General features: G+C 48.0%; 1 protein-coding gene across 2 annotated transcripts in view; it reads left to right on the forward strand.

Annotated features, from left to right (window-relative positions):
* Positions 1–2,115: 2,115 nt before the first annotated feature.
* RAB11FIP1 (RAB11 family interacting protein 1) overlaps positions 2,116–22,671 on the forward strand; it is a 34,259-nt gene continuing 13,703 nt past the window's right edge. The window contains exons 1-3 of one of the 2 annotated variants that reach the window (XM_070364424.1): positions 2,116–2,574; positions 19,776–20,215; positions 21,411–22,200. In XM_070364424.1, the coding sequence (XP_070220525.1) occupies positions 2,198–2,574; positions 19,776–20,215; positions 21,411–22,200 (1,607 nt within the window). In that variant the 5' untranslated portion in view covers positions 2,116–2,197. The remainder of the gene's footprint in view (positions 2,575–19,775; positions 20,216–21,410; positions 22,201–22,671) is intronic. The other variant, XM_070364425.1, reaches the window with a different exon arrangement.

Genomic DNA, 22,671 nt, shown 5'->3' on the forward strand with positions numbered 1-22,671 from the left:
CCTCTCAGGAGGAAACCTGAGGCAAAATGTCTGTCTTCTAATTTCTCTCTCTTTTTTTTTTTTAAATTTTATTTATTTGGCTGCACCAGGTCTTAGTTGCAGCAAGCAGGATCTTTGATCTTTAGTTGTGGCATGCAGGATTTAGTTCCCTGACCGGGGATCAAACCCAGGCCACCAGCCTTTGCAGCAAGAGCCTTAGCCCCTGGACCACCAGGGAAGTCCTCATCTTTTAATTTCTTACATGGTAAAAAGCAAGCACAACATGGTTGACTGGCATAACTTGCCAACTCTTCAATTCTGTAGCACTTCCTGAATACCTACTGTGTGTCCAGGTTTCTGCTGGAGGAGACAAGTCACCACCTGGTCCTGCCCTGAAGAGGACTGTTGGAAGCCAAAGCTTGGAGAAATCTGAGTGAAGCCTTGCAGTGGATAGGATGTAGGTTGGCCAGAGAGAGAGGTGGGCAGGGCAGCCGCGGGCCAGCCTAGCGATTAAATGGCTGAAGTGGGAAGTTTATCTGGGCTACAGTTTGTTCAAGAGATAGAGGAGAGGGAATCAGGGTGGGGCCCACATAGGAATGCCTTGGAATCTCTGTTAAGTCTCAGGTTAATGCAGTTGATGGAGAGGTAATGTTGCAGAATTCCCAGCAGGCAATGTGCAGTGTGGCTCAAGAGGAAGGGAGCCTACAGACCAGGTGGGAAACTAACAGCAATCCAAGATCCGGGTTCTGAGGATCTGGGAGAAGCAAGGGATGCAGCAGACACACTGGATGAGAGTCAGACACCCTGGGCTCTAGTCCTGGCTCTGTTGTAGGGCCTTGAACAAATCACTTCTCTGCTCCTCTGGGCCTTTCCTTAACTCTAAAATCTAAAAACCTTCCTCGACCTCTGCAATCTGATGCTCGATAGATACTTGAGCCCCCAGGATATTGGAAATGAAGGGAATCGCCAGTCTAAAGGAAACTGCGAACCAGGAAGTGCCTGATGGAGAGCCCAGAGTTAAAGAGCGAGGAGAGACTGCAGAGGGTCCAGCGAGGAGAAATGGGGAACTCCGAGGGTGGGGGTGGGGGGAGGGCCTCTGCTCCCGAGGAGGTCCGTTTGGCAATCCCATTTCCAGTTCCTCCTTTAGTCCCCTTCCCTGACTTAGCCTCTCAGCCTCACCTTATTTGGTGAGGGTGGGGCAAAGTAGAAAGCTCCCAAGCCACCACAGGTGCCCCCTGCTTGTGCCTTCACCTTTTCTGGCCTTCAAAACATCCTCGTCAATTGCCACCTACCTGGCACCTTCCCCGAACCGACTTTCCTCCGGAGTAACGGCCCCAGCGGCCAAAGTAGGAAGAGCAACGAATTTGGGATCGCCTTCGCAGTCACTCGCATTGTTTTTGTTCTTTAGTCGCTAAGTCGTGTCCGACTCTTTTGCGACCCCTTGGACTGTAGCCCACCAGTCTCCTCTGTCCATAGGATTTCCCAGGCAGGAATACTGAGTGGGTTGCCATTTCCTTCTCCAGGGGATCTTCCCTACCCAGGGATCGAACCTGGTCTCCTGCATTGCACGCGGATACTTTACCACTCATCCTCATAGCTACCATTTATTGAGAACGCACCCTGTGCCAGGTAACATGACATTTTTTTTTTACAGCAGTCTCTGAGGTGGTTGCTCTCTCATTTTACATATAAAGAAACTGAGACCCAAAGGTAACTAAGGAATCTGTACAAAGCCAAACACCTGCCAGAGGGCAAGACCAGTCTGGAAATGAGGTCTGACTCCCCTAATCGCTGCTCCGGCCAGATCCGGTTGGGCTGGGCGACCTTTGGCCGTTGGGGACATCTTTTTAGCATTTAGCATCACCTCTTGGCATCACCGACTGCATGGACATGAGTTGAGCAAGCTCCGGGAGTTGGTGATAGACAGGGAAGCCCGGGCTGCTGCAGTCCATGGGGTCGCAGAATCGGACACGACTGAGAGAGTGAACTGAACAAAACTGACCACCCCTTAGGGTAGAAGTCTCCAAGGCCCGCCCCCTAAGGGGCGGAGTCGGACAGGTCCTGCAGGTGGGGGCGGTGGGCGGGGACTGTCTGGGGGCGGGGCACAGAGGGGCGTGACCGGAAGGCTTAAAGAGGCTGCGGAGACTGGGGCGGGCGGTAGGGGCCGCCGGTCGCGGCGATCACCTCTACTTTTCGTTTGGGTAGCAGAACCGCCACCATGTCCCTGGCAGCCTCGGCGGGCCGGGGCCCCGGGGCCGTGTGGTCCCCGACGCACGTGCAGGTGACGGTACTGCAGGCGCGAGGCTTGAGGGCCAAGGGTCCCGGGGGCACGAGCGACGCGTATGCGGTGATCCAGGTGGGCAAGGAGAAGTACGCCACCTCGGTGTCGGAGCGCAGCCTGGGCGCGCCCGTGTGGCGCGAAGAGGCCACCTTCGAGCTGCCGCCGCTGCTGTCGGCCGAGGCCGCGCCCGCCGCCGCCGCCACCCTGCAGCTCACCGTGCTGCACCGCGCGCTGCTCGGCCTCGACAAGTTCCTCGGCCGCGCGGAGGTGGACCTGCGGGGGCTGCACCAGAATCAGGGCCGCCGGAGGACCCAGTGAGTGTGCGGACGGGTGGCGAGCGCGGGGAGACGGGCGGTGCGAGCACGAAGCCTGGCAGGAGCGCCGAGACCCTTGGAGAATGTGTCTCTCCAAGGGGACGGCCGGGGCCACGCCTTTGCGGAGGGGGACCCTCCTCAATCCCCCCCTCGCTCGGCCGGTTCTAGTATTCTCGCCTAGCTTCTCCTTGGGCTGTACTGCCCCGGCTCTCCCAGTAGGTGGGTTCCGGTACCTGGGGATTTTTTTTTTTTAATCTACGGGACGGCGCTCAGCGCCTGGCATTTAGTAATCACTTCATGAATTTTTGATGAATTGAAACTATGTGTGGGCTGATGAATTCCTCTTATTCGCTGAGTAGCTGTGTATATTTGATGTAGGGTTCAGCTTACGTGTAAAGCCTCCTGGGTATTTCATTGTACTGGACATCGAGCTGTGAATGGCTGGGCCGGAGCGCTGGGAAAACCAACTGGAGCAGTTAGATCCACTGACACCAAAGCCCTAGAGGCTCGCTCAGGGGCCGAGCTAGGGGTGGGTGTGGGTGTGGGGTGGGGAAAGGGGAACGCGGGCTGCTCAGCGAAGGCTATCCCCTACCCCCATCTCACCAACGCCTTAGGGGTTGATCGGGAGAATTTGCCCCTCCCTCCTTCCTTTCCTCCTCTAGGAATGCTAGAACAGCTTGGTCTTAACTTTCAGACCAAAATACCCTAACCATGTTTGCCCTCGGCCCCAAATTACTGAGGATTTCCCAGTGATGGCTGGAACCAGGGCCTGCGGTTAGCCAGGCTAAACTGAAAAGTAGGCCCTGTTTTCGCTCTGGAGTTTGCAAAGTTCTCTCTGGTCCTACTGAGCCGGGGGTTGGGAGGGGCAGGATGGCTGCCCACCTGTAGCTCCCCTCCCTCCTTAAGATGTTTCTCTTAGGGTAACACACTCCTGCAGGGAAAGCAAAGCAAACTCCTGTGCATTCTGAAGTGTTACCGGTTTGTTTTCTCTCAGTGTTTGGAATGGAACATTTGATTATGCTCATCTGTTATACCCAGAGCTAGCCTCCTTTAGGGCTTCCTCTCTGGTTCAGCAGTAAAGAATTCACCTGCCAATGCAGGAGACGCAGGTTCCATCCCTGGGTGGGGAAGATCCCTAGAGAAGGAAATGGTAACCCACTCCAGTATTCTTGCCCAGAAATCCATGGACAGAGGAGCCTGGTGGGCTACAGTCCATGGGGTCCCACAAGAGTTGGACATGACTGAGCAGGTTCACACACACAGCCTCGCTTAGCTTAATTGGTTACCTTGCTGGACCTTAAATATGCTAGTCATGTTATCACCTAACTCCTGTGGTTTATGAAGCACTCTGATTCACGCTGTATGTTTTAGATATACATGGTATTTTAACTTTCACTTGGGAAGGAAGCAGGAAGAGCCAGAGGATTTGATGTTACCAGACTCTCTTTTCTGTAGGTTCTTGCAAATGTTATAACTGCTTCCTTTATCCAGCCAAAGATGAACAGGCATTTCTGAGCTCGAATCAGATAAAAAGGGAGAGCCTAGAGGTGAGGATGGATGGGGTATCTTTGTGGCATCAGCTTACAAGCTGTAAGGTGAGCAGCAGCATCTTTGCTGACCAGGGGCTGGAGCAGTCCTAACTTTCTGCTTGATTAAATGACATTTGGGGCCTTGGATGTACTGTCCTTTGCCTTGTCCCGTCCAAGATGTGTGGATATCATGTCTGTCTCTACCATCTGTTTCTTCTTATTCCCTTGAAAAGTAGATTGGATCTCCCTGCTAGAGATAGGGATTCCAGATCTCTGGGTCTGGTGCCCACTCTGGCCCTGGCTCACTGTTGGGCTTCAGGATGCTCCGTCTCTAAATACCCAAGTTTCCCCATGTACCGATGGAGCTTGTGGCCAGATTTAGCTGATATTTATAAGATGTTTCCGGGTTCCTGGATTAATGGAGCCCCATGTATTGATTCAAAAGGTCCTGTTACTGGTTTGGGAGGAACAAAAACCTCCTCAAGTTCCCCTATTTCAGGAAAGGTTCAGTCTCTGCACCTTCATTTTTCCCATCCTCTCTGATGTAATTCTAAACCTTGGTAATTACTCCTGTCCCTATTATATAAGCTTGTGACCACTTAGTTACAATATCAGCTTGTAGGAAAACCATGCTTAGTTGATTTTTTAATAACTACAAAGGAAGCCTTCTTCACTCCTCCAGCAGTAGGCAAAATCTCAAGCTTTCCATCTGTCACTTCCTGGGACTTTCCAAGATGATAGGGGAACTCAGTTAAACCAGGCCTGTCTGATGTCCTGGTACTTCACTTGGGTGCCCAAGATAGCTGTAATTTGCAGCATGAGACATACACTTTTAGGTGGAAGTTTAACAGAAAGAATCTGGTTGGGCTAGGAGGATCATTTGAACTGGTTATTAAGGGTTTGACTCCACCTTAGACATTAAAACCAAAATCAAAAGAAAAGCTCACATCTTGGCCTATAGTTTAATGTGTGTGTGCGTGCATGTATGTTAATCTTTACAGAAAATAGTTGTGGTCCAGAAGTTAAAACTCAAAGTGTTAAGAGATAAATTTGCTGATATTTTCATTTGTTCTCTTAATAAGACCCCACATATCAAACATTTGGAATCAAGAGAATATGCTTTTTGTAATGACTCAGATTTTGCCGACCTCAGACTAGGGTGATGATCAGTTCAGTTCAGTTCAGTCTCTCAGTTGTGTCTGACTCTTTGCGACCCCATGGACTGCAGCACGCCAGGCTTCCCTGACTGTCACCAACTCCCAGAGCTTACTCAAACTCATGTCCACAGAGTCGGTGATGCCATCCAACCATCTCATCCTCTGTCATCCCCTTCTCCTCCCTCCTTCAATCTTTCCCAGCATCAGGGTCTTTCCATTGAGTCAGTTCTTCGCATGAGGTGGCCAAAGTATTGGAGTTTCAGCTTCAGCATCAGTCCTTCCAATGAATATTTAGGACTGATTTCCTTTAGGATGGACTGGTTGGATCTCCTTGCAGTCCAAGGAACTCTCAAGAGTCTTCTCCAACACCACAGTTTAAAAACATCAATTCTTTGGCGCTCAGCTTTTTTATAGTCCAGCTCTCACATCCATACATGACTACTGGAAAAACCATAGCTTTGACTAGACGGATCTTTGTTGACAAAATAATGTCTCTGCTTTTTAATATGCTGTCTAGGTTGGTCATAGCTTTTCTTCCAAGGAGCAAGTGTCTTTTAATTTCATGGCTGCAGTGTGATGATACATATCTTTAAAACACTAAACAGAGACGGACGTATAGATAGGATCCATTTAATAGGGAAGAGTGTGTGGCCCCTTTAGGTAAGAAGAAATTGAAAGGAACTGATTTTGCACTGCTATTAATGCAATTGTCCCTCATATCCAAGGGTGATTGGTTCCAGCTTCCCTCCCCCCTCAATGCCACAATCTGCGGATGCTGAAGCCCCTTATATAAAATGGCTTCATCTTTGTGTATAACCTTTGTACATCCTTGGAGAAGGAAATGGCACCCCACTCCAGTATCCTTGCCTGGAAAATCTCATGGACAGAGGAGTCTGGTAGGCTGCAGTCCATGGGGTCGCAAAGAGTCGGGCACGACTGAGTGACTAACACTTTTTGTACATCCTCCTGTATACTTTAAATCATCTCTAGATTACTTATAATACCTAATATGATATATATGCCACGTTGTTGTTCTGTGGCTCAGTTGTGTCTAACTCTTTACGAACCTATGGACTGCAGCATGCCAGGCTTCTTGTAAGTAGTTGTAAATACCATGGAAATGCTATATAAATAGTTGCCCGTGCATGAATCCAAGTTTTGCTTTTTGGAGTTTTCTGGAGGTTTTTTTTTTTCTTGAATATTTTTGAGATATTTATATTTTGGTTGAATCTGAGGACCTGTGGATACAGAGGGCAGACTCATCCATACTTCTCTGTGGTCTCAGCTGAGCTTTGGTTAAATGGAAGTCAGTTAAGTCCCGTGATCATGAAACAGACGTGAATCTGAGAGGCAGAGTAAGGGGACCAACATGCGGGCTTCTCTGCTGTCTAGTCTTGAGTAGCTAGGGGTCCTAGATTGGACAAAAAAAACCAAACTCAAAACCAAGCATCTTTTAAGAATACCAACAGCAATAAAAATGGGGGCAGTAATTGCTTAAAGACAGATTAAAATAAATATTCAGGCTGGTGACTGGAAGGCCGTTGTGTAACCAGATAGGATGAAATTTGATACAATAGCCTTTCAGATATGGAGAGAGAGTGAATGATGGAGGGTCATTTTCTCATCTTTCTTGAAGATTCAAGAGAGCATTTGGCTGCATAGAAAGGATTTGGATGCTGGTAAAGGTTAGACATTTTGAAGAACTGTAAGTGTAGTAAGATGGTGTAATATGTTGCCAAAGGAAATTCAGGTGATTAAGAAGAAGGGTGAGACCATTGTTTTTCTGGGAGAGTGGGAGGCAGAGAAGTCACAGATGAGCACAGAGATCTCAACTTCACAAATCTGAGCCGTCGGCATTTGCGCTTGTAGAACACCTCTGGGTTTCCTAAGCACTTCTCGGCTTTTTGTAACGGACTGGAAAATTTGAGCAATGCTGTTACTGGTTAAGTATTTGTGTTTTTTTGAGATTCCTCTTAAAGATGACATTGAGGCTTTACTGGAAACCCTCCCATCTCCAAACTGGCAGAGGCCCCCTCCACCCAGTATAGGAAACTGATGGCTCAGTGTCCAGGATTGGTGATCTATGGGCTCTGGAAGAAGTAACCCCAGCCTGTTCACAGTGGGGGAATGGAGTGATTCAGAGGGGAGGGTGCATCAAAGTCACGGTTCCTGTGATGTGAAAGGTGTGCTTTATGTGATATGATTTGATGGTGATTTCATTTACAAGGCATTCAGTTAGCAATGCAGAAAGTTCTCACTGCCTTTCCCCCCGCTTGTTTTTAAAGTTCATCCATACTTTTAGTAATTATTTTTTAACACCTACTATTTTTGAGGCACTGGGTAGACAGCATAAACAATGATCCTTGCTTTCAGGAAGCCCAGAGCCTTGTGGGGAGATAGACAGTAAACACCATGAATATTCATTGGAAGGACTGATGCTGAAGCTGAAGCTTTAATACTTTGGCCACCTGATGCGACAAGCTGACTCATTGGAAAAGACCCTGATGCAGGGAAAGATTGAGAGCAAGAAGGTAGGGGGTGACAGAGGATGAGATGGTTGGATGGCATCACCGACTCAATGGACATGAATCGGAGCAAACTCTGGGAGATAGTGAAAGACAGAGGAGTCTGGTGTGCTGCAGTCCACAGGGTCTCAAAGAGTCGGACACAACTTAGCGACTGAACACAGATGAACACAAAGATGAGTAATCTTGTGCTGCGATGAGTGTGGTGGAGGAAGAGAACAGGGTATCATAAGAGAAAGAGCAAAGATTGCAGATGGCCTCTCTTGAGGCAGAGGCCTGGAAGATAAAGAGGAATTTTTCCAGTGAAAAGTAGAGGAAGGGGAGCAGCCTGTGCAAGGCCCTGAGGCAGGAAGACCTGGGAAGCTGGAGAGGTTGCCTAGATTGAGGCTGAAGACGAAGGCCGGGCTTCCTTCAAGAGCAATGGAAACTGCTGAGTGTTGAAAGCAGAGGGGTGACGTGATCCAGTTTGTGAAAGTCTGGCTGTCTGATGGAGAGCAGATTTGGAGCAGGTTTAGCCTGGAACCCGACAGGTGGGCTGGGAGGCTCTGGCAGGAGGAGGGTGACAGGCGTGGGCATGGACAGTGGTGGGTGGGTTTCAGAAATATTTCCAAGGTTCATTTGGCCTTACTGGTGGTGGATTGGATGTGGGTGGGGGAGAGCGAGAGGAAGTGATAAGAATGAACAAATAAAATAAGGAGAACTTGCTGTTGAATGTGAACCAGGAAACGGTGATGGCTTGCTTTCCCCAGCAGTCACTGTGATACAAGAGTGAGGTCAACATGTCTTGGCAAAGACAACATGGGCCATGATGCCTGTGTGTCGAGTCTTCTGTTGGAGCAAATGAGTAGGAAACACCATCGAAACCAGGGTGTGTACCTGTGCGTCCCCAAGTGTTTGCACTTTTAGCACAGGCCGAGTCTTTGTTCTGTAATAGCCTAACTGATGTGACCTCACCGGTTGCGCCAACACGGCAGGTGGAGTCACTGCCACAAGGAACACAGGACCGAGAAAAGGAAAAATGATACACAACACGAGGGGAAGTAAATCCGTCAGTGAAAAACACAACTCTGGAGGCAAGTCAGTCAACCATTCCAACCATGTAAAGGTTTTTCGCATCAGGGGAAGGTGAACGTACAAAAGAGCCTTGTTTGGCTCAACTTCCCTTTGGTTACAAAGACCTCTGTTGTATTTCTACAACCACCATCAGAGGAAGGCTTTTATAAATAGTATCTCTGTCATTTTAATTGTAGTTATTAATTTAAAAATGTTATGATTACATTAAAAACAATACATGTGCTTATTAAACTGTCATTAGCTCTAACCTGTATTTGCTGACATCATCCTTCCGTCCCCCTGGACAATAATCTTTGGTCTCCTTTTCCCTGCTCTGGTTTTTAATTGCTCTATGTCTGAGGAAGCTGCTTCTCACCCTGTACATTGGGAAGGATGCTGGCCGTGGTTTAGCTCTAGAGGGTTCGGATGTCCTCCGTGAACGGAGGGAGTGATTCGAAGGCATTTAAGGCCTTATTTCATCTCACAGCCAGGCCCTGGGTGGCCTTTGGTTCACAGCCTACTTGGATCTCTAAGCCTCAGAGCCTTTGAATTCCAACAGAATTAACAACCAGAACCTTGATCAGCCTTTGAAGAAAACCGGCATCGGTGTGGAAAGACTCGGTGAGCGGGTTGTGCTTCCCTGAAGGTGTCCTAGGTCGGACCTTGTGCCGCAGCTGGAGACCAGGCCAGCTGACACTCTTTCCCCTTGTCCAGGGCCCACTTCCGTCTCTTCATTTGCTGTGTGACCTAGCCCAGGTGTTCCAACATCTCTGAATGGGCAAGTAAGTGGTTACAGTCCCTGGAGACATAGGGCAGGCGGTCATTTGCCAGTGGGATGTGGAGAACTGTTTAATCTTTGTTAAACACTTCTACCCCACAGACTGGAGCCCTGCCAGGCTCCTCCGTCCATGGGATTCTCCAGGCAAGAATACTGGAGTGGGTTGCCATTCCCTTCTCCAGGGGATCTTCCCGACCCAGGGATTGAACCTGGGTCTCCCGCATTGCAGGCAGAATCTTTACTGTCTGAGCCACCAGGGAAGACTCTGCTTCTTGGTGGGGAAGCAGAGCATCTGACTCATCTGGTTATCAAGGTGAGTCCCAAGGAGGAAAAAAGAAAACCCATATACCGAGAGCATTTCAAAATCCTATTCTAACAACAAACTTCAGTAAGAATGAAGAGTTCCTTTCATGTAAGAGGAAACCCCACAGCCTGATGCTGTGGGAGGCGGCACTCTTGAAGAAACGGCCTGTCCCTCACACAGAACACGGTACTCTGGATCACAAGAGGCCTTTTCAGACCAGGCCTTCTGGAGGCCGTGGTGGTTCTCCCTGGGGTAGCCACGTCTCTTTTCATAAACAAGAAGTTTAAAATTAGTGTTCTAATTTCAAAAATTTGTTGTTGTTGTTCAGTCACTCAGTCATGCCTGACTCGTTGCAACCCCATGGACTGCAGCACCCTGGGCCTCCCTGTCCATCGTCAACTCCCGGACTTTGCTCAGTTGCATGTCCATTCAGTTGGTGATGCCATCCAACCATCTCATCCTCTGTCTCCTTCTCCTCCCGCCTTCAATCTTTCCCAGCATCAGGGTCTTTTCCAATGAGTCAGCTCTTCACATCAGATGGCCAGAGTATTGGAGTTTCACCTTTAGCATCAATCCTTTCAATGAATATTCAGGGTTGATTTCCTTTAGGATTGACAAGTTTGATCTCCTTGCAGTTCAAAGGGACTCTCAAGAGTCTTCTCCAACACCACAGTTTGAAAGCATCAATTCTTTGGCCCTCATCCTTCTTTATGGTCCAACTCTCATGTCCATCCATACATGACTACTGGAAAATCCATAGCTTTAGCTATTCGGACCTTTGTTGGCAAAGTGATATCTCTGCTTTGTAATATGCTGTCTGGGTTTCTCATAACTTTTCTTCCAGGGAGCAAGCATCTTTTAATTTCATGGCTGCAGTCACCATCTGCAGTGATTCTGGAACCCAAGAAAATAAAATCTGTCACTGTTTCCACTTTTTCCCCTTCTGTTTTGCCATGAAGTGATGGAACCAGATGCCATGATCTTAGGTTTTTGAAAGTTGAGTTTTAAGCCATCTTACATTTAGCCGAGTGGATTAGAGAGGAAGGGTGGCCTCGGTGTGAACTTGGGGTCTGGCTTGCCCATCAGCACTGCTGCTCAGCACCGGAGAAGCAGGTCCCCTGCCGCTCGGGGGCTCGCTGTTGCCTTTGGCAAAGGAGCCGCTTTTAGGCACTAATGAGATGAGAAATTCCTTTCCTGCAGAGAGAGGCGTGTAGATAATCTGTTAGAGAGAAATCAAGGGCTTTCATCTCCAGGGTGTCCCTGAGGGACACATTTAGGAATGTGCCCATGGGGAGAAAAAGGGCAGCTGGAATTAAGTGTCTTTTCCTGAACACTGCCCTCCCTAGTGGAGCCAAAGGAAAACGTTTTATAAGAAATGCCAGAAAAACTTTATAGAGGTGCGACGGCTGCACGCTTCATTTTTAAACTTCTTGTTTATTAAAAGAGATGTGGCTAGCCCAGGGAGAGCCACCACAGCCTCCAGAAGGCCTGGTCTGAAAAGGCCTCTTGTGATCCGGAGTACCATGTCCTGTGTGAGGGACAGGCGGGCCCCAGGGCTGTTTCTTCAAGGGTACCGCCTCCCACAGCACTGGGCTGTGGGGTCTCTTCTTATACCAAAGGAGCTCTTCATTCTTACTGAAGTTTGTTGTTAGAATAGGATTTTGAAATGCTCTCGGTATGTGGTTTTTTTTTTCCCTCTTCCTTGGGACTCACCTTGATAACCAGATGAGTCAGATGCTCTGCTTCCCCACCAAGAAGCAGTCTTCCCTGGTGGCTCAGACGGTAAAGATTCTGCCTGCAATGTGGGAGACCCAGGTTCAATCCCTGGGTCGGGAAGATCCCCTGGAGAAGGGAATGGCAACCCACTCCAGTATTCTTGCCTGGAGAATCCCGTGGACGGAGGGGCCTGGAAAGGCCCCAGTCCGTGGGGTCACAAAGAGTCGTTGGACACAACTGAGTGACTAACACACACCCCCCACCAGGGGTTCCCGAAGAAAGAAGTGTGAGTCTGTCTGGGGGGCTGAGAGAGGACCGAAAGCGCTGTGATGTCTACCGGGCTGGTTTGTTTCCTTTGTCCTGGCCAGGAGGTGGTGAACCAGACCATCTCATTTCCTTTCTCCATCCTTAAGGTCTCTGTGCCTGAGTGACAAAGGACCCCACGGAGACCCTTCTTTGGCAGATCACATAAAATACATTACCTTGAGGCAAAAGGCAAGATACCAGATCTGGTGTTAGAATATTAATTTTTGTGGCTTTTTGAGATATGGTCAAATAAAACATTGGTAACTAGATGATAGGAAGAGTGGCAGACTTCCATGTTTATAAATGTGTTAATATTTCTAATTCTTAGCAAATCTTAAAATACTGATGCTTGGTTATTTCCTGTAGTCTTTACCTACACGGAGTTGAGTATTGCTTTCAACTTAGAAAATATGCCTTGATCCTTACACTTCAGCCAGTTATGTCATCTTGGCGTGTGCCTGAAATCATTTGGGGACCCTCTGTTTCTTGTCTCTCCCACCTCTGTAGAAGTTCTGAAGAGTTCTGAGGGTCATTGCATCTCATGATAAATTACAGAATTACATACTGATCACTTCACTTCACAAAGGACAGGGAAGCCTGGCATGCTGCAGAGTCCATGGGCTTGCAAAGAGTAGAACCCGACTGAGCGACTGAACAACAACATGATATTTCAAAATATCGTATCTGCTTTTTAATTTTGGAAATTGTATCATACAAACTAATTTTATAATTGAGTTTTTTCCCCACTCCCTTCAAATGCAAATCATTGTTATTTGTGTTTGATGGTGTCAGTTTGGATCCCTAGGAATACCGTCAGTCTGAACTGTTGGTATCTTACATTCCCTTCTGAGAACGACATGCATGGCTGAACAGTGGTATAAATGCACTCACCGAATATCATGCAGCCATTAAAAGTAGTGGATACTGGGACTGTACGACAGCTATATTTAACACACTACAAAGAGAATTGCATGTGTTCTCTGGTTATTACCAAGTCATGATCATAGCTAACACCAGGTGTTTATTAAGTGCCAGGCACTGTTGTAAGCTCTTTACATATATTAAACCATTTAAGCTCAGGTGGTAAAGAATCCACCTGCAATGTGGGAGACCTGGGTTCGATCCCTGGGTTGGGAAGATCCCCTGGAGGAGGGCATGGCAACCCACTCCAGTATTATTCCCTGGAGAATCCCCATGGCCCGAGGAGCCTGGTGGGCTACAGTCCCTGGGGTTGCAAAGAGTCGGGCAGTTCTGAGCGACTAAGCACGCACAATCTTTGTAACATCCTTTGTAAGCACCTTATCGTAGGTGCTTTTAACCTTGTTTCAGAGGAGGAGCCAGAGAAGTCAAGTAACTTGTCTGAAGTCTCTCAGTTAAAACATGCAGGAAAAATACTTCAAGAAAATACATCAAAAGGGAATGGTTGAATTAGCATTAGAGAGAGTCAGTTAAAACTTTTTTCCTATAACCTGCTTTAATTACTTTCTAAGGGACTTTCCATAGAGCAAATAGTATGGGAAGATCAAAAGCATTTTCAACCTGCTTTTTATACGATCTTTCCTTTCCTGTATCATTTTCTAACTTTTTAGGATTGAATTTGATGGCTACAGACAGCCTTTCAGTGGTGCAGAATGGCTGTTTCAGGGATTGGGGTCAAAAAGGAACCATTTGCAATCTTCATAATTTACCACCAAGTAGCTGGTGATGGGCAGATGGGAAAGTCCACCTGGGGAGGGGAGTGGGGCGGCAAGAATGGCTGATCGGTGACTCTGTATTCAGAGTTAGGTAACGAGGACCAGTTACCTTGGTCAGTAACAAAACCTGTTAAACCACTTAGCTTCTGCCGGGTATACCCCACAAGCGTTTTATAGGTCTTAAACGTCTTTGTCCCCGTTTGCTATGCATTGCCTCTATACTGCCAAGAGAAGAATCTAGACACTTCACCCACGTGGAGTCACTCCTTCTCACAACCCCTTTTAGATAGCCTCCTCTGCTGACCCTGTGAGATTCTCAGCCTTATTTTTCTTCCCCGGGGAAGACAGTGAAGGAACTGATTTTTAAAATTTTTCCATCAAGTGCATCCTCATCTCAAACACATGAAACTCAGGTGCTGTTCTGTCCTTCCTGCTTCTCCCCTCACCGGAGGCCATGATCCCCTGTGTCTTGAAGTTCAGTTCCCATGGGGATAACTCACGCTACAAGTCAGGGTGGAGACTTTGCACCGGAAGGGAACTAGGCAGTCCGTCCTTGACCCTGGAGCCCATGTAGACAGCATCCCTTGAAATGAACACTAACACATTAAAACAAGGAGCTAGTGGTCGTCCTTGCCTTTGTGTTTCCTGGAGCTTCGTGTGTCTGATGGGAGGGTAGAGCCTTAATTCATTTTTCTGGGTCCTCAAGTAGGTGGTTCTTATAGCCCCATGGGATTTCACTTAGCTGAGAAACTTTTTTGTGTATAAGTAAGTGTAAGTGTTAGTCGCCCAGCCATGCCCGACTCTTTGCGACCCCATGGACTGCAGCCCACCAGGCTCTTCTGTCCATGAGATTTTCCAGGCAAGGATACTGGAGTGGATTGCCATTTCCTTCTCTTTGTGTATGACAGTCCTTACTTGTGGGATTCCCTGGTAGTTCAAAGGGTCAAGAGTCTGCCGGCAATGCAGGAGACCCGGGTTCAAACCCTGGGCCAGGAAGATTCCCTGGAGAAGGAAATGGCACCCCACTCCAGTATTCTTGCCTGGAAAATCCCATGGACAGAGGAGTCTGGCAGGCTACAGTCCATGGGGTCACAAAGAGTCAGACACAACTGAGTGATTTCACACATGTCCTTATCTGAAATTGTATACGCTAGCAGGAATTTCTTTTCGTGTTAAATTATTTTCTCACGCTTCATAATCAGAAAGAAAAAACAGCCATTGATTCAGTGTAACAGACACTCCATGACCGTCGGGTGAGCCGGTCCCGTCTCCCACTGTCTGGCCTCTTGGTTCTGTGTTTCCAGCGCCCGCTGTGCCAGAGCGGGCATGGACCACATCTTTGTAGCCATTATTTCCCTGTCTCCGCCTTGAATCTCTGAAGCTGTCATTTTTTTTTTTCTTCGTCTACCCTGTGGAATGTTTTAAAGGAAAAAACATGTCTGCTTCAGCTACAGACAGATTATTTTGGAGGCGTACCGGCCTGTCCTTTACACAACCGTAAGCCCGCACGTCGGCTGGGATGCACTGCGAGACCTTTCATTTCCCCAGAGCAGGAACCACACTGCCCACATTCCGATGGAGGGCCCCTGGGATCAGCTTTCCTTGTCCTGAGAAACCTACATGCTGAGGGAAACCAGCCCTGGGAATTGCGCGTGGTTGGGTTGTTTTAGCTGTTTCAAAACTTGAGTGTTTAAAAACCCAGGAGATTTGACAATGTGTATCTGGACTCTAGTCCCCCAGTCAGGCCCCTCGGGAGGCAGACCCTGTGTCCTGCATTCTGTACCCTGTTCATTCTCTTTTTTTACATTCCCTTGTTGCTTTCTTCATAAGACATCTTTTTGAAAGGGTAAAAGCCTTAAATGAACTTTTCTGTATTTTTAGCTGTTTAGCCTTGTCGTATGTTTGACCAAGAAGACCCCAAACCAAAAAATCCCCAAACAGTTGGGCAGCCTGTTTGGATAATAGGCATTTTTTGCTTGAATGTTTATTCCCAAAACCCTCGCCTGACTGAGGGACATGGAGATTAAAGTTTTCATTTTAGACCATTTTGTATGATTGGAATTTTTACCCTATGCCTGTTATTATTTTTTCATTTGTTTGTTTACAGAGGTATACTTTTTCGATTTGTTGTAGGTCATAGCATAGGAGAAAAGGTTTTTCTGCGAAACAAAGATTAAAGTTAGTATAGTTTCCACAAAGTCATAAAGTTGTAAACCACACTCATCAGTTCGTTCAGTTCCATGTAATTGATTCCTGTTGATCTGGATGAAGTAAACAGGTTTTTCAGTCGAGTTTTGTCATTTATTGGGCTTCCCAGGTGGTACAGTGATAAAAAATCTGCCTGCCAATGTAGGAGACGAGAATTTGATCCCTAGGTCAGGAAGATCCCCTGGAGTAGGAAATGGCAACCCATTCCAGTATTCTTGCCTGGAAAATTCCAGGGACAGAGGAGCCTGGAGGGCCACAGTCCGTGGTGTTGCAAAGAGTCAGACATGACTGAGCACAGCACAGCAAAATTTTTGTCATTTGTTATTTGGTTTAGTGGTATTATCTAAAGGCTATCAGAAACTTACATTTGTTAAGAAAAGTTCTTTTTACGAGTCTTCTTGAAAATCTTCATTTTGTAAAAGCATCATTGTAAAATAACAGTTGCTGTTATTACTTTACAATATAGTTTATGTACGTGTCCTGTCTCTTGCTGTATATTCAAAGATCTTCTTAACTTTGGAAGAACTAAATTTTAATTATAAGTAAAGATGACTGTTTATAGAGGGGATCCTTTTACTTTTCACTTTTTTGATGGGTTGCAGGATTTTTTTAAGAATAGAGGCTTAAAAATAAACCTTCTGCATTAGAATTATGGCTTTCTGTCTGTACTCTGCCCTTTGTACTGGGAAAACCCAGCCCTAATTTCTGAGATAACTCAAACTTTCTGGGCTGATGTGAAGGGTGGTGCTGGGTCCTACCCAGGCTGACATCACATGCTGTGTGGCCACGCTGGGACCTGATTATTTATGAACTACTTCCGTGACATGCTGGAATTAAGTACACTGGACATCAAACTCACAGAAACACTGAAAAACTGAACCGATGCTTCAGTGTTGAAACCCACAAATATGTCCTGGTTTGAAATTTTTTAGGGTGAGACATTTCTGGATCATGGTTTTCATGAACTATCAAATTATGCTTGTGTCAAAGCTCCCTTGCTTCAGCTGTGTGGATTTAATGATCAGGGTAATGTTGCTGAAACAGTTCCTGTCTTCCCTTCCAGCTTTGATAAATCCAGCACAGATTGAGAGGGGGCTGCCTCCCTGCCTGGGATTCAGCCTGCCTTTCCCATCCTTAAATATCCCAGTGGTTGTTCTTGGCTACCTGGCCTTTGGTTTGGGGTTTGCTGGTGAAAATAAGCGACAGGAACAGTCGGAGTGCATGTTCACACCTCCTGGTGGTGTTGGAAATTTCCAAAACAAATCCCACTCTTGTGCCCAGGGACTGAACCCATGCATCAGGTGGTAATAGGCCCTCGGGGAGGATCCTGGGGTTGGCTGCAGCTTCACTCAGAATAAACAGGCTTTGATGTTGATTCTTTGGGGAAGGCAGCCCCATCCGGGGGAAAGGGCAAGTGGTATTCTTTGAAGGTCAGGAGTCTTTGCATCCCCTGGGAGGGTGAGCAGAGAGGCTGTGAAAGAGCTGGGAGGAGGCCCTGGTGGAGAGGTGAGGTCTCCCCTTGTGGTCTGTGTTGTCATTTGAGCCTCCGAGTTCAGCTCTCAGCAACTTCTCCTTTTCAGGTGCCTACCCTTGGTATTTACTAAGGCTAGCCACTCCTCATCACCAAGGCTACCACGTCAGCACATGACTGTCAGGAGAAAAAGATACAAATAATCCTCTCAACATCTAAATGACAGATATGCAAACTGTTCTCCGTGAGGCCCTGGACGTGTAATGGAAAGACACCAGGCTGGCAGGCGAGGCTGTCTGTAAAGACCGTGCATCTCCCTTCTCCTCCAGCTGTGAACTATAGTTTTGAAAATCCTAAATGCTTTCTTCTAAAGATCCAAAACTGCAGCTCCCACCATGTTCTCAGGCCTTGGTTGTATTTTGCCAACCCAGTGTAAGTCTGGACTTTCCGTACAGCCTTGAGACTTAAGGCTGAGGTCAGCGATAGGGGCTTTCCCCCTTCTCGTCTTTTGACTTAGAACATTTAAATTGGAAGCTTAAGCCTCCTTCATAAAGAATGTTAATTCCAGCCCTTTTTTTCCTGTATATCATAAGAGATGGCCCATCCAGGATGAGTTCAGAGAGAGAGTGCTAAGTTGGAATCTTGGTGTAGAGAAAGGAGCTTTAGGGAAACTGCAGAGCTGGCTCAGAGTCCTGGCTGTGCCTTTTAACAATTGCAAGACCTTGTACAAGTTACCTAACTTGTGAGCCTCAATTTTCCTTATCTGTAAAGTGGGTATACTGTCTACTTCATGCCATTCTCATGAGACTTAGAGGACATTTCTCAGTATGTTTCTGCTTCCCTCTGCCCCTTTAAGTGCAGAATGAGCTAAGACAGTGGGGGCAGCAATACGCCGGGTGAGTAAGACAAGCTGAAGGTGAAAGAGGAAATTGTGTTTATTTGGGCAAAACCATCATTTCCTTAAAGTCCATAGCCCTCAGCTCTTAAATAGGTCACCGAGAAGAACATGAGAGTGTGGCTCTCAGTGTGTGAACGTGACCCCGGGGGTGGCTGTGGGGAGGCCCTGTATTTGGAGTTGTTTGTTCAGTGGAAGTCGTGCCACTCACCGGGCTCACATTTTTGCAATTCACCCGATGGAACATGCCAAGGAGAGGTTTCCTTTCTCTGCAGTTTGTCTTTCCTGGGCTGATAGGATGTCATTTGCCGTATCGTGAGGTTGTTTGCAAAGGACCAAGTGAAATACTTGAATCATGCTTGAAACATTCCTTTTTCTGATCATTAAGCTGGAGATGGGCGTCTCCTCTCAGTTTCTTGTTTTTTCCCCTTGTGGTAAAATACATGTAACAGAAGTGACCATTTTAACCGTGTTTCTTGTTCTGTGGCATTACTTACTTTTACACTGTTGTGCAACTGTCCCCACCACCCAGGTCCCAAACTTTTTATCCTCCAGCTGATGCTCTGTACCCGTTAAATGCTAACTCCTCATTCACCCCCACCCCCAGCGCCTGGCACCCACCATTCTCTTTCCTGTCTCTGAATTTGACTCGTCTAGGGGCCTTAAGCTACCCTGGTGTCTCAGATGGTAAAGAATCTGCTTGTAATGCAGGAGACCCGGGTTCGATCCCTGGGTTGGGAAGATCCCCTGGAGAAGGGAATGGCAACCCACTCCAGTATTCTTGCCTGGAGAATCCCATGGACAGAGGAGCCTGACAGGGTGTAGACCACGGAATCGCAAAGAGTCAGACACAACGGAGCGAGGAACACTTTCATGCAGGGAAAGCCTCACATCCCTGGAATCATACAGTATTTGTCACTTTGTTTCTGGCTTATTTCACTTTTTTTTTTTTTTTTTAAATAGATATTTTTTACTCTGTTTTGCAGTTTCCATTACTCCCTGGAAGGGACTGTTCTACAAACCCTTGCTTTTCTCTGAGATACTCTTGTAAATTTGCACTTTATCTTTGTAGCTGTTTTACCCCTTTGAAGGAAAAAACCAGTCAGAGCCAGTCATAGGAAATGATTTGATGGAATGTGTATATTATTCTTAAAAATAACTCTCTACTGAATCAGGATTTTAGGTGACTATACACTAAGTACCGCTGGAGAAGGAAATGGCAGCCCTCTCCAGTATTCTTGCCTGGAGAATTCCATGGACAAAGGAGCCTGGCAGGCTACAGTCTGTGGGGTTGTAAAGAGTCGGACGTGACTTAGTGACTATGACTTGTACACTAAGTACAGAATCAGATCCTGTACTGCCTAGTGGGTGTCTTCCCAGAAATAAAACTATGAGTTCTGCCCTCCCCTCCCCTCCCCTCTCCCCACGTTCCCCAAAGAAGGGAGCATAGGATGTGTTTCTATATGAGGCTGGCAGTAGCAGAGAGGAGACGCCAGATAAAGGACTGTGAGCATTGTTTTAGGCTCTTAAATTCAAAGTTAACCTCTCAGCCTTTCTCCTCCTAGGTGGTACACCTTGAAATCCAAACCCGGGAAGAAGGATAAAGAGCGAGGAGAAATTGAGGTTGACATCCAGTTTATGAGAAACAACATGACTGCGAGCATGTTTGACCTTTCCATGAAAGACAAGTCTCGGAACCCGTTTGGGAAACTGAAGGACAAGATCAAGGGCAAGAATAAGGACAGCGCGTCCGATACGGTGTCAGCCATCGTCCCCCACGTGACGCCCTCGGCTGACAGCGATGACGAGGCTCCTTCCAAAGACAAGAAGAAGAAGTCAAAGATCAAGACCTTGTTTTCCAAGTCCAACCTGCAGAGAACGCCGCTTTCCCAGTCCATGTCCGTCCTGCCAACCTCAAAGTCAGACAAAGTGATGCTTCGTCCTGGGGACTTCGAGTCCCGGTGGGAGGATGATGACGAGGACGAGTCCTCCTCTGCCTCGGATGGTGAGTCTCCTCCTCCTTCTCACTTGGCTTCTCCCCCTCCTTTGCTTTGGGAGAGAAGAAACGAACAAATCTTGGTGGTGGGGGTGGGGATGGTGTAGATGGTGGTGGTTACAGTAATGGTGATGGGGATGGTGTTGGGGGATGGTGTTGATGGCAGTGGTTACTGTAGTGGTGATGATGGTGGGGATGGTGTAGATGGTGGTGGTTATAGTAGTAGTGATGATGATGATGGTGGTGGTGCTTTTACTGATGGTGCTGGAAATGCTGGTGCCAGTGGTCATCGTAGTGGTGATGATGGTGGGTACTTAAGAGTACTAACTAAGGTTAGGAAGTCTTCTCTATTTCTAAGTCCTCTAGTTTCTGCTGCTGCTGCTGCTAAGTCACTTCAGTCATGTCCAACTCTGTGCGACCCCATAGTCAGCAGCCCACCAGGCTCCCCTGTCCCTGGGATTCTCCAGGCAAGAACACTGGAGTGGGTTGCCATTTCCTTCTCCAGTGGATGAAAGTGAAAAGCGAAAGTGAATTCACTCAGTCGTGTCCGACTCTTAGCGACCCCATGGACTGCAGCCTACCAGGCTCCTTCATCTATGGGATTCTCCAGGCAAGAGTACTGGAGTGGGTTGCCATTGCCTTCTCCCCTCTAGTTTCTAGGAATATGTAAATTCCTTTCTCATAATGTCTGGCTCTAAAACTGATGAGCATTCGTACAAGCTTTTGGGGCTAGCATGCAAGGTTTTTGTTTGCTTTTTTGTTTTTAGATTAAGGATAAAACCATAGAACCTTACAATAATTCTGATAGTTCATTAATTCATCAGGTATTATATTGAGTTCCCTTGAAATACGTTCCTAATGAAAGCTGAGGAATCCAATTCCCTTAACTCTGAATTAACTGGGTATTTTGAAATTCAGTGACCAGTTCCCTACCACTGGCCAGATTCTGCAACCCAGCCAAGAGCACTGCCCTTCTCCCTGGTCCTTGCAGAGTTTCTTGACCTCGGCACCATTGACATTTGGGGTGGGTAGCTCTTTGTTACGGGAGCCTTCCTGTATTCTGTGGCATCTCTAGCAACATCCTGGCCTCCGCCTGCTGGATGCCAGTAAACACCCCGCTCAGCTGTGACAACCAAAATAAGGACTCAGATGCTGCTTTCTCTTAATTTCTAACCCCCTTGGTTCTTGGGTCTTCTCCCCGCAGTCTTGTCTCACAAGAGGACAGCAAGCGCAGATCCTAAGCAGCTGAACCAGGTCAACTTCAGTCTCCCCAAGAAGGAAGGCCTCTCCTTCCTGGGCGGCCTCCGGTCTAAGAACGATGCCCTCTCCCGCTCGAACGTCTGTATCAATGGGAACCACGTCTACGTGGAGCCGCCCGAGGCCAAGACCGAGACCAAGGACATCTCCCCGTCCCCCTCCCCATCCCCCCAAGACCTCAGGAAGAAGCGGTGGTTCTCATCTACGGAAAACCTGGCCTCTCGGCCTTGGAGGGAGCCTGGGGAAGCAGGCGCGGTGCCTCCCGAGTCTTCCACAAAGGACGCCCTCAAGTCTATGTCCCTGCCGTCCTACCAGCCGCAAGTCAGCAGGGACCTTCGGGAGAACGCGGCCCCGGCGACCTTGGAGGCTGCAAAGGAAACCAAAGAGAGCAAGAAACAGGAGAACAAGAAGCCAGCTCTGCCCTTCCTAGTGCCGGGAAAGAAGGACACGGCCAAGGGCAGCGAGGGTGAAAGCCCTCCTGCTGCCGCCTCAGGGAAGGAGAGGGAGGGAGCGCCCACCGCGCTCAGGGCCGGGGAGCACCAGCCGGGGCCTGCCGACGACCTTGTGAAGAAATTGGACAAAGAGGCTGCGCCTGTTGCCGCTGGACCGGGCCGAGCACTGAACCCCTTTGAAGATGAGCAGCTCCCAGAACCAGAAGCTGACCCAGAGCCCAAGGCTGCGCCTGTCCCACCTGTTTTCTCGCCCAGGGCTCCCCAGACCAGAGCCGTGAAACCCCGGTGAGTCTCGGCCCTCCCTGCGGGGACCCTGGCAGTCAGGCCTACTGTAGAGCGGGCCTTGCTTGTTGGTCTATGGTGGTCCCTGTAGCAGCCGGGGGTTTACTAGTCTAAGTCGCTCTTAGCCAGCCCCTCCGTGTCCCAGCCCAGGGCCTCTGCCAGCAGGCGTGGTCTGTCCCTTGTCCGGCATATCCCCAGTAAGTATCTTTGCCCCAGATATCTTAGCCACAAATGTTTCCCCTGCAAATATTTTTTGCTTCTGGCAAAAGTAGGCAGGACTGGTCTGTCCATCTCAGTGAGATAAGCAGAGCATAGTGGAGCGCCCAGATTTTGTAGCAGATTCTGAGTGTCAGGGTCTGGGAAAAACAACAGGTTTGCATGGTGGTGGTACGTGCAGAATTGGGGATCAGTCTGTTCTTCCTGCGTATTTCGTTGGAGGCAGATGTATTCTCTCCTTGCACTTTGGTGTGGGTT

Source organism: Bos mutus, chromosome 27 (genome assembly GCF_027580195.1).
Source record: "Bos mutus isolate GX-2022 chromosome 27, NWIPB_WYAK_1.1, whole genome shotgun sequence".
Lineage (NCBI taxonomy): Eukaryota > Metazoa > Chordata > Mammalia > Artiodactyla > Bovidae > Bos > Bos mutus.